This window comes from Engystomops pustulosus, chromosome 3, assembly GCF_040894005.1.
Source record: "Engystomops pustulosus chromosome 3, aEngPut4.maternal, whole genome shotgun sequence".
NCBI lineage: Eukaryota > Metazoa > Chordata > Amphibia > Anura > Leptodactylidae > Engystomops > Engystomops pustulosus.
In genome coordinates this window covers 233206741-233218538 of record NC_092413.1, presented here as the reverse complement: position 1 = coordinate 233218538, position 11798 = coordinate 233206741, and the positions used below count along the sequence as shown (strand labels likewise).

The following is an 11798-nucleotide window of genomic DNA, read 5'->3' as shown; positions in this document are numbered from 1 at the left end:
ATTATTATTATTATATTTCTTTTAGAACCATCTCTTACAACTTTTACTATTTTTTCATTGGCTTTAGTTCTTTTTTGACTTTCGGTAAAATATAAACAAAATCAGTTTAAAAAAAACTGAAACTCTCCATTTTCTAGAGATAGATTTACACTTTTAAGCCGTTGTTATAATTGGCAGCTTCTATTCTGCAGATCTCTGGGATTTTCCAGTATTATGTTTCTAACCTGTTAATTCTCTAAAATAAGCCTTCAGAATCTGTATAAAGTCGGCACATCCCTGGCAGTGCTCACATCGGGCACAGCTGCTTGTCATCGTCTGCTTTGTCCCTCTCGATGCTTCCGACAGGCTTGGTGCCCCAGGACACGTCTTATTACCCCACTCACCGTAGAGAAGATGCTGATTCTAGTTCTTGTCTTATTCCTGCAGTTTTTCCCAGTAGTTTCTTCTGACGTGGCCTGTGCACCGAGAAGACGTGTTCTAGATGGTTACTACAAGGAGGGAGACCTGGTGATCGGTGGGGTTATACAGGTCAACACTTTATATTTAAAGATTCCATTTACATTCAAGTCGCAACCAAAACCTCCTAGATGTGCAAGGTAAGGAAATAACCCCATGCTCTATTGTAGAAATGCTATTCAGTTGTCTGCTCCAGATACATCCGAATGGCACAAAGCCAAAATGTTTTATGTCAATCATTGCAAGCCCCATGACTGCGAGGGTCAAAACATATCCTTTTATTACTTTAACTCTTGTCAACAACAGCGATCCCATGACAGAGACAGCCAATATGTTCCAATATCTAAACAAAGTCACAGGGATTATCATAATCATAGGGGCACACGATATAGAAGAAGAAGCAGGTATCATCAGAACTGGTTGGCACCAGTTATGAGCATAGATCATGTAGATCCACCAGCTGCTTCCCTGACTCTTCCCAAAATCATAATGCAAATTTGAGACCAACTAAGTACGGTGGTGGTTGTATCTTCTGCTTCCCTGCTGCTTTGGGTGTAGTAAGGTAGAAATGAGTTGTTCTTTCACCTGCTGTCTTTATTACACATTCTGTACTATTTCTACTGCTCAAACAGAAACTTCACCAATGGTACCGTTCATCCCTCCCTGCCTAGGATTGTCCTGATTGCTCAGGATCTGTTCTGAACAAAACATGAGAAGTGATGAGCGCCAAGTCTGGCCAAACCTTTAAAAAATCATTTGGTTTGGGTACCAGAACCACGATTTGTGGTTTCACAAGAGTTAACCCTTTAAGTACTGCCGGCAAACCATGTAGATAGTTAACAACCATAATTGTTGCTCTAACTCAAATGTTCGGTTTCACTCATCCCTATTCATGAGCAAAATATCCTTCCCTGGTTCATATATGGTCAGATATGGTCAGCAACCGCTCCCAGCAGTCGTGGCATAGTCCGGCATAGTCTGGTATAGGCCGCCATAGTCTGGCATAGTCCGGCATAGTCCGGCATAGTCCAGCATAGTCCAGCATAGTCCAGCATAGTGAAGCATAGTCCGGCATAGTCCGGCATAGTCCGGCATAGTCCAGCATAGTCCGGCATAGTCCAGCATAGTGAAGCATAGTCCGGCATAGTCCGGCATTGTCCGGCATAGTGAAGCATAGTCCAGCATAGTGAAGCATAGTCCGGCATTGTCCAGCATAGTCCGGCATAGTCCAGCATAGTGAAGCATAGTCCGGCATAGTCCGGCATAGTCCGGCATAGTCCAGCATAGTCCGGCATAGTCCAGCATAGTGAAGCATAGTCCGGCATAGTCCGGCATTGTCCGGCATAGTGAAGCATAGTCCAGCATAGTGAAGCATAGTCCAGCATAGTCCAGCATAGTGAAGCATAGTCCGGCATAGTCCGGCATAGTCCGGCATAGTCCAGCATAGTGAAGCATAGTCCGGCATAGTGAAGCATAGTCCAGCATGGTTCATATATGGTCAGATATGGTCAGCAACCGCTCCCATAATTTCCATCTCATCATCCCTGTATATAAACCACATACAATCTGTAATTATTACTGACTGGATGATGACTGAAAATCCTTTGTAGGCTAAAGGTCTTTTTCAAATAAAACTAATTGCAAACTAAAATTAATTAACGTAATGTAACAAATTTTTACATGAATTATTTTGCCACATATTCAGTGCCAACATGCAGTCCGCTCCCAGCAGTCGTGGCATAGTCCGGCATAGTCTGGTATAGGCCGCCATAGTCTGGCATAGTCCGGCATAGTCCAGCATAGTCCAGCATAGTCCAGCATAGTGAAGCATAGTCCGGCTTTGTCCAGCATAGTCCGGCATAGTCCAGCATAGTGAAGCATAGTCCGGCATAGTCCAGCATAGTGAAGCATAGTCCGGCATAGTCCGGCATAGTCCAGCATTGTCCGGCATAGTGAAGCATAGTCCAGCATAGTGAAGCATAGTCCGGCATAGTCCGGCATTGTCCGGCATAGTGAAGCATAGTCCAGCATAGTGAAGCATAGTGAAGCATAGTCCGGCATAGTCCGGCATAGTCCGGCATAGTCCGGCATAGTCCAGCATAGTGAAGCATAGTCCGGCATAGTGAAGCATAGTCCAGCATGGTTCATATATGGTCAGATATGGTCAGCAACCTCTCCCATAATTTCCATCTCATCATCCCTGTATATAAACCACATACAATCTGTAATTATTACTGACTGGATGATGACTGAAAATCCTTTGTAGGCTAAAGGTCTTTTTCAAATAAAACTAATTGCAAACTAAAATTAATTAACGTAATGTAACAAATTTTTACATGAATTATTTTGCCACATATTCAGTGCCAACATGCAGTCCGCTCCCAGCAGTCGTGGCATAGTCCGGCATAGTCTGGTATAGGCCGCCATAGTCTGGCATAGTCCGGCATAGTCCAGCATTGTCGGGCATAGTGAAGCATAGTCCAGCATAGTGAAGCATAGTCCGGCATAGTCCGGCATAGTCCGGCATAGTCCAGCATAGTCCAGCATAGTCCGGCATTGTCCGGCATAGTGAAGCATAGTCCAGCATAGTGAAGCATAGTCCAGCATAGTGAAGCATAGTCCAGCATAGTGAAGCATAGTGAAGCATAGTCCGGCATAGTCCGGCATAGTCCGGCATAGTCCAGCATAGTGAAGCATAGTCCAGCATAGTGAAGCATAGTCCGGCATAGTGAAGCATAGTCCAGCATAGTGAAGCATAGTGAAGCATAGTCCGGCATAGTCCGGCATAGTCCAGCATAGTCCAGCATAGTGAAGCATAGTCCAGCATAGTCCAGCATAGTCCGGCATAGTCTCACATAGTCCTGGGACGGCTGTGAAGATTTCAGTTTCAAGAAGATATTTATGTCTCAGTTGGGTTTTGAACTCAAGACTTCTGTAAGTGAAGCAACAACATAGGAAGTTGAGTCCTGGGTTTGTAATGTGTTGTACGCTTGTATGTAACTTCTTAAAATTTTCTGGCATAAACCAATATAACTGTATATATAAACCAAACATACTATGGAGTGATGCTGCTGTAACGGGTCAAGTCCAAGTTGGGTGCAACCTTCAATGAACCCAGTTCAAGGTCCTATATAATCAATCAGATCTGGTTATTTACCAGGTGCTCAATAAGAAGAAGATTCCTATTGAGGCTTTCAGGATAAGACTCCAGTAATAAAATTAGAAAATCTATTCATAGTTTGGTACTAATCTGCCATTTTTAAGGCACTGAATTGTATTTGAATCTTTCAGATTTACTTCAGTAAAATGCGACTGTCATTCATCCCAGAGTTTAAGGAGGGGGATAGGAGTAGGAAAATGTAAAAAAAAACCCTAAATAATAAATAAAAACTGATATGAACCGTTCATTAACCCCTTCAGGACTCCGCCTCTTTTGGCCTTTAGGACGCAGCCCCATTCTTCAAATCTGCCCTGTGTCACTATAAGTGGTTGTAGCTTTGGGACGCTATGAGATATCCGGGGGATTTTGAGATTGTTTTCTCGCGACACATTGTACTTCAAATTAGTTTAAAAATTTGGATTTCATCTTTTGTGTTTAGTTATGAAAAAAAAACTAAATTTGGCAAAAATTTGGCAAAGTTCTTTATTTTAAATTTTTGATGCAGATAATCATAGCACCCAAATAAATTCATAACTTACATTTCCCAAATATCTGCTTTATGTTGGATGGTTTTTTAAGATTCCACATATTTTACAAGAATGTTATGAGGCTCAGAATTTGGGGCCATTTTTAAAATTTTTGGGAAAATCACCAAAACCTATATTTAGATGGACCTGCTCAACTTTTAATTTACTGTGAGGGGTCTAGATAATAGATAGAATTGTGAATGACCCCATTATGGAAACTACACCCCTCAACTTATGAAAAAGCACTTATAAGAAGTTTGTTAACCCTGTAGGTGTTTTATAGGGGTTGAAACAAAATGGAAGTGTGGTCTACAAATTGTAATAATTTTTCACAATACACTCATTTCGGGTGGAAAATTAAACATTTGTAATGGATAAAATGAAAAAAGGCACCGCAAAGTTTGATACCCAATTTCTCCCGAGTACTGATACCCCATATGTGGTGGTGACTGCTGTATGGGCCCACGGCCGGGGACAGGACAGGGGGAGGAGCATAGAATGGGAGAAGCCATCCAGAGCCAATCCCCCATATGTGGTGGTGACTGCTGTATGGGCACACGGCCGGGCATAGAAGGGAAGGAGCATAGAACAGGGGGAGGAGCATAGAACAGGGGGAGGAGCATAGAAGGGCAGGAGGCGCCATCCAGATCAGATTTGCTATGTCACATTGTACAGGCTATAATTTTTTTGTTTTTTTATTGTGGACCTATAGGAGCATTTCTTTTTGCCACATGAGATGCACTTTTCTGTTACATAATTTTGGGGTTTCTATAGCTAATTGGTGAGGTTTTATTAACTCTTTGTTGGTGGAGGAAATGAAAATCATCAATTTTTAGGAATTTTGTTTTGGCCTTTTACCATACCGTAAAAATATTATATTATTTTTATTCTATGGGTCTCCACGATTCCGAAAAGACCTCATTTATATAGTTTTTTAAAGAAAATTTTCCCATTTTACTGAATAAAAAGTAATTAGTCAAAAATGTAAATTTTAGCATCACCGACTTTCATATGCATAACTTTTTTTATTTTTCGGCTTACAAATCTGGTTAAGGTATTTTTTTTTGCGAGAATATTTGTTCTTTTTAGTGATCTTATTTTAGCGTGCGTAACTTTTTAAAATCACTTTTTAGAACATTTTTTAAAGGGTAATAATTAAAAATCGTCTTTTTTTTGGAGAGTTTTTTGAGGTTGTTTTTTACGGGGTTCACTTTGCGGGTCCAATAACAATTATATTTTATTATGCAAATGATCACAGACATATCTGTACCAAACAGGTGGGGGTTTGTGTATTTTATTAAATTTTACTGAATAAAAACTAATTTGGAGACAATTTTATTCATTTTAGCATCACCATCTTTTCATATGCATAACATTTTTAATTTCCGGCTGACAAATCTGGTTCGGGGCTTATTTTTTGCAAGAAGAGTTGTTCTTTTAGTGGTCTTATTTTAGAGTGCGTAATAATTTTTAGAGCATTTTTTTAAGGTATTAATAAAAAATTATCCTTTTTCGGAAAGTTTTTTGCGTTTTTTTCCCCTGGCGTTTACCGTGCAGGTCCCGTAATGATTCTGTTTTATTATATAGACTGTTATGGACGCGGCAATATCAAACTTGTGGCGGTTTTTTGTGTGTTTGTGTTTTTTATACTTTATTAAGTGTTTTTATGGGAAAGTATCATTTTAGGGGCTTATATTTTTATGTATTTATTTTTTATTTATTCTAATGTGTAGTGTTCAGTATTTTTACATGTTTTTACTTATACATAGTTGAACTTGAACCAGCGATGCTCTGATCGTTGGTTCAAGTTCAATACACTGCTCTACACTGCTCTACAATGCGCAGACAATTTACAGTCAGACCCGGAAGGGGTCTGACTGCCTTGGAGATCGGGCAGCCCCGGAGCACTCGGCAGACTTTGGGGCTGCCCAGAAGTGGATCGGATCCCCCGGTAAGTGGCATGGGGGATCCGATCCATAGCAGAAACACCCTTTCACGCGTGACCGCGGCATTTAAGGGGTTAACACCCGTGATTGGAGTCGGCTCCGATCGCGGGTGTTACAGTGCAGGGTCTGCTGTGAAAGACAGCTGACAGCCACTGCTTCTGGTGCCGGCTCAGTTCGTGAGCCGGTCCCAGGAGCTGGATGTTACAGTGCGTCCCGATGCGCACGTAGTATAATGTCCTGGTGCGCCTAGGGGTCAAATGTTTTAGAGGACTAGATGGGGTTATACCTATTCCCAAGAAATAAAGACCTGCATCGGTTCAGACTGAAGTGATTTGAACCCAAACCAAATCTTTTGAAAAGTAAGACAAAGCTTTTACAAGGCAAATCTTGATGATTCTCCCATCTCGCGCTACCATCTGACTGATTTCACTTTGTTGTTGACTTCCTCATGAGAAGTAATGAGTTCAAAACCTATGAAGGACATCTCCGGTATCTCAGGAGCTGCATGACAGTGCTGGGAGGGGACTGTCTGCCGAAACACAAGGCATTGGAGCATTTCCTCCAGTGAAACCAAGAAATTTTCTGATAAGAAAAAAAAAATGTTAAGAAAAGTCAAGTAAGATGTCAAAGTTTATTATTATAGAGAATTTTACATTAATCTGTGATTTGGAACCTTTTTATCCCCTTAACTCAATGTTTCAATCATTTCTGTGAACTGCAGGCCTTCTGTACAGTTATATCGACATCTACTGATTTTCTTTTTCACCTTTGAAGAGATAAATAAGAATCTTCAATTTCTCCCCAATATATCTCTGGGTTACCAGATATTTGACTCCTGCGCCAATGTCCATACATCCCTCTACAGCACACTTAGGATCCTGTCTGGAACAGAGCAAGTCCTCCCGAACTATAGATGCTGGAACAGGACAAAGGTGATGGGATTCATAGGAGACCTGAGTACCACCTCATCGCATGCCATAGCCCAGCTAGCAGGGATCTACAGGTACCCTCAGGTCTGTAACACTCAATCACGTATAGTTATATCCCAAGTTCTTCTAGAATGTCTATGAGTCCACCCCATAGAGTAAGGTGGTTTATCTGTTTTCTCTCCATTTTACATTCTTATTTTATATTCTTATTTAAATTCTTGTGTTGTTTTAACTGATGTTTAAAGTGTGTAAAGTAAAGTAAATAAGAGAACCAGAAGAGAGAACTCTCTTCTCTGATGATGGTCTACATAAGAAAGACCTTTGTCCATTAGACCCCAAACTCCTCTTAGTGAAGGCAAACTGAATCAAATCCTAGAGTTCATCCCTAATTCCTAGTGTCTTGCTCTTATGATTGACCAATGTGATGAAGATAAAATGAATTGTACTCTCCCTTGGTAGATAAGTTATGGCACCATGACTTCTGAATTCAGAACCACCAATCAATCTCCATCGTTCTACCAGGCAGCATCCAATGAGTTTTCGGAAACTGAAGCCATTGTGAGGATGGTGAAATTTTTTGGTTGGAGATGGGTGGGAATCCTTGTATCAGATGATGACACTGGACAACTCGCTGGTGAGGCGTTGAAGGAGGCGATTGTGAGCTCTGGGGGTTGCGTGGCCTACTTTATTCTATTTAAGGAGAACCCCTTTGCCTTGCCTGGATATACTACAAAGATGGTGGAAGCCATCAATGAAAGCTCAGCCAATGTGACGGTGGCTTTCTTAAGTGTAGATTTTGCGGAGATGTTTGTTCACGCCTTTGCCTCAAAGAAGTTGAGACCTCAGATATGGATCGCATCTTCCTTCTTCTCCAGGGTCTCTCAATTACAACGTTTAAACATGAGGAGAATCTTTAATGGAACTTTATCACTTTCTCTTCGTCAAGGAGAGATCCCGGGGTTTAGGGATTACTTCTACAACATAAAACCCATAAATTATCCAGATGACAACTTATTGAAGGAAATCTGGCAAAGTCTAGTCGTGTGCACCTTCTCAGATCCTACAAGTAATTCTGTCCCCAAATGTATTGGGAATGAAACTCTGGATGACAAGTTTTTATCCTTATTTAATTTATTTGTTTTCAGGACTGGTTATACCCTTTATACTGCAATATACGCCCTGATCTACTCTCTACATGACATGTACGCCACCAGTAAATACACAGCTCTAATGATGGGTTTCCAACATTGGAGGGTAGGCTGACAAGTAGTTCTTATGAAAACCCATTTCCATAAACAGTAATATAGGATAGGTCATTAATGTTAGAACAATGGTGGTCTGACATTCGTGACCCCACAGATCAGTTGAAAACAGCAGTTTCCACGCAGTGGCCTGCAGTTAGTTCGGCAGCTCAGATCCTATCGAAGAGTAAGGGAACTAAGCTGCAGTTAGGGAGACTGCTGGATTCAGCTGGCTAGTGGGGTCTTGACCCCCACCAATCATATGATGAAAACCTATAAAAAAGATAGGTCACTAAAAGTGTTGGGCGGACCCAAACCTGCAACGTGCAGGTCTGTGCTGAAAATTGTGGGTTCAGGTCCCGAACCTGAACTTATAAGAAATCTACCATTTGATTTCATGCATTATGAAGCAAACATACCTAGAGAATCCTGTAGCTACACTGATGCAGGATCATATTTTGGTTAATCCCTGAGCTGAGTGGTTTTACTGAGCAAACAATTATAACATTCAGGACCTTGGGAAAGCTGGGACAGGCTGGCTGACACATTACATGGACCTTGGAATTACATAAGGCGGTTAGTCAAGCATGACTAAGCAACCTGAGCTGGATCAGTCATACACAGCAGCTGGGGATGGTGCAACAGTTGATTATTCTGTCTGGCAGGGAGAAAAGTGATTTCATCATCATCATCTCCTGCAGAGAAAAACTCACAGGCTACGAGAAGTGTGGAAGCAAGCGCTGAAGAAGCCATAGAAGGGGCAGAGCTCCATTATCATAATGTTATATCTGTTTTATCAGCAAAACCACTCAGATCAGGGATTAACCAAGATATGTTTCTGCATCAGTGTAGCTACAGCATTCTCAAGATATGTTTGCATCAAATCACATGGTAGGTTTCCTTTAAGCCAGAAGTTTTGTGTTCAGGCTCACATCCGCCAGGGCTCGATCCTGAATCCCTGGTCATTTATAATATATCCTAGAAAACCTCTTCCATACCAGCAGCCTTGTATTTAAGAACCTCATTGCTTGTGCATATAGGAGATATAGCACAAGGAGCATCTCGCGCTTCAGTCCAACAAATTGGAGCGAGATGTTCAATGTACCAAAAACTGCATCCTAAAATGTTCCTTCTGTGTCCTCTCCAGCTGAACTCCTTCCTCCAGAGATTACTTTATAACACTTCTTCTGGAGACACGTTCTACTTCAAATCCAACAGACAAGTCCCCACACATTTGGATTTCCTAAAAACCATCTTCAAGTCTTTAGTAAAGATGAAACAGGTGAAGGTCGGAAGTTACGATGAAGCATCCACCTTAGAATTTCCCTTTAATCATCTTGATAAGTCTGAGGTGTGGGCTCCATACTTCCAGCAGGTATGGAGGGAGCAAATATGTCTACCAATGTGTATCCCACAAAACTTAGGAGAAATCTTAATGTTAAGATGATTGGGTTCTAAATGTCCTCAGGTTTCATCACTTTAAAGGGGTTTCCAGGTAACAGGGTGCATGCAGCGTATAAGGGCTACTTCACATTGACGTTGTTTTTCACGTCCGTTGTTTCCTGATTTCTATGGACGCCACGGAAAGCCATTGGGGCACATTTACTTACTCGCCCCGGCCCGATCCCCGAGGTGCGTTGTCCGACGAGGATTCGGAGCTGCCACGATTCACTGCCAATATAGAAGCATTTGGCACCACCTGCGCATTAGTGAGAACACGTCACTAAGGCAGATAGAACCAACTTTGATAGATCTGGACCAACGTACTAGAGTATCTGCAGACGGTTTGTTATAGAGCAGGGAGAGCTGATTTTAGAGGAAAGATTCAGTAAAACGTAGTTATATTTTAGCTTTTTCTACGGTGGAACGTCATGGAGTCTTATGACCCTCCCATGTGCCCATTCCAAATAATTCCGGCATCTCCCTTTGATGGCCCTATTAGTGATATCCAATCAGATCAGAGGAGTCTGACAAAAGTGGCTGAAGCCGTAAGTGGCGCAGTACCCAGCAGCAGAATGGGGCTTAATATTCGGACCTGGGGAGTTCAGAGGTTATGAGGAAGGAGAAGCTTAGAGACATCAGGGTCGGGCTGGGATTTGGTGCATAATGTTGGTTGGATATAAGACTAATAATAATGATAACCTTCTCCTCCTCGCAGGCGCCACAGTCGCTGTGCACGGAGCCTTGTAGACCCGGGTACAGGAGGGCAAAGAGGCAAGGGGAGCCGCCATGCTGTTACCACTGCGTCCTGTGCCCCAGGGGGGAAATGTCCAATACGACAGGTGCGTAATACAGACGGGTCATAGTAGGCAGCACTAATACTATGGAGATTGTTCACTTATAGCCGCCTATATGGACTATTATGAGCTAGTGAATAGTGATGAGAGGACCTTAACCTCAATGTTTGGGTCTGTGCTGAACATTGTGGGTTCAGCCAGAAGTTTGGGTTTGGTGTCCACCCAGGACCAATCACTGGGTTCTTAAATGCCATTGGAAAAGCGGCTGACCTACAACCTTCTAAACACTGCATCTAAATGCTGGAGGCGCTTACACGCTGCCATTTTTCCGATGAAAGAGACTGGCGATCATTGGGAAACTAGGGGTGCACCGTGCCAGCTAGCACAAGCGGAAAAAGAATTCCATATCCAGCTTTATTTAAGGCATCATTTTTAAAATCCCAAAGCATTTGTAGGACAACGCGTTTCAAACGGTGGACCCGTTCTTAGTCATGGCTACACAAGACTGAATAGTACAAAAGTTTAAAAGCACACATGCAAAGACAGATACTCCCCAACCTGGTGACGTAATATGTGTCATTTCCGGAATCCTCGGAAAACATTGGTAGTGGGGGAGGAAGAAAACTGAGCTGTCAAATACAATAATAGATACACATTAATAAAGATAATGAATACACAGCAGTATTAGAAGACTTGTCATAGAAATTCACATAAGTCTAAAAAAGTGTGAGATAATCTGAATCAATATTGATGAAGTATGCCAGTCAGCAACAATGTAACATAACAGATAAGGCATACAATTATGGAAATGATGTCAGCTCATTGCTTTTGGGAGGTCAGGGATACAATGCTCGTAATTGCCGTTTGTAGAGGAAATAGGTGGTCATGTGACTTTATAGTCACATGATAAATATGTAGAAGGGATCTGCAACGGCAGCAGTATTCGGGTTTGCCCCAACAACTCAAAAGGTACCGTATATACTCGAGTATAAGCCGACCCGAGTATAAGCCGAGAAGCCCCATAGCCCCTAATTTTACCACCAAAAACTGGGAAAACCTATTGACTCAAGTATAAGCCGAGGGTGGGAAATACATTGGTCACAGACCCCCCAGTATATAGCCAGCCAGCCCCCTATAGTATACAGCCAGCCCAGCCTGCCCCCAGTAGTATACAGCCTGCCCCCAGTAAAATGCAGCCTGCCCCAGTAGTATACAGCCACCCCAGCCTGCCCCCAGTAGTATACAGCCTGCCCCCAGTAAAATGCAGCCTGCCCCAGTAGTATACAGCCACCCCAGCCTGCC

At 42.2% G+C, this 11798-nt stretch overlaps 1 protein-coding gene across 1 annotated transcript; it reads left to right on the top strand.

The window, feature by feature from the left end:
- The first annotated feature begins 398 nt into the window (after positions 1-398).
- LOC140123024 (uncharacterized) lies at positions 399-10793 on the top strand. Its single transcript, XM_072144275.1, has 5 exons — positions 399-596; positions 6914-7102; positions 9407-9634; positions 10418-10541; positions 10723-10793. Exons 1-5 carry the CDS (start codon positions 588-590, stop codon positions 10791-10793), a joined length of 621 nt encoding a protein of 206 aa, XP_072000376.1. The 5' UTR covers positions 399-587.
- The last annotated feature ends 1005 nt before the right edge of the window (positions 10794-11798 follow it).

Excerpts from the sequence above, each read along its gene's own strand:
- LOC140123024 (XM_072144275.1), top strand. Across the intron at positions 7,103-9,406 it reads GGATCTACAGGTACCCTCAG|CTGAACTCCTTCCTCCAGAG; the intron begins GTCTGTAACACT and ends TGTCCTCTCCAG. Across the intron at positions 9,635-10,417 it reads GGGCTCCATACTTCCAGCAG|GCGCCACAGTCGCTGTGCAC; the intron begins GTATGGAGGGAG and ends TCCTCCTCGCAG.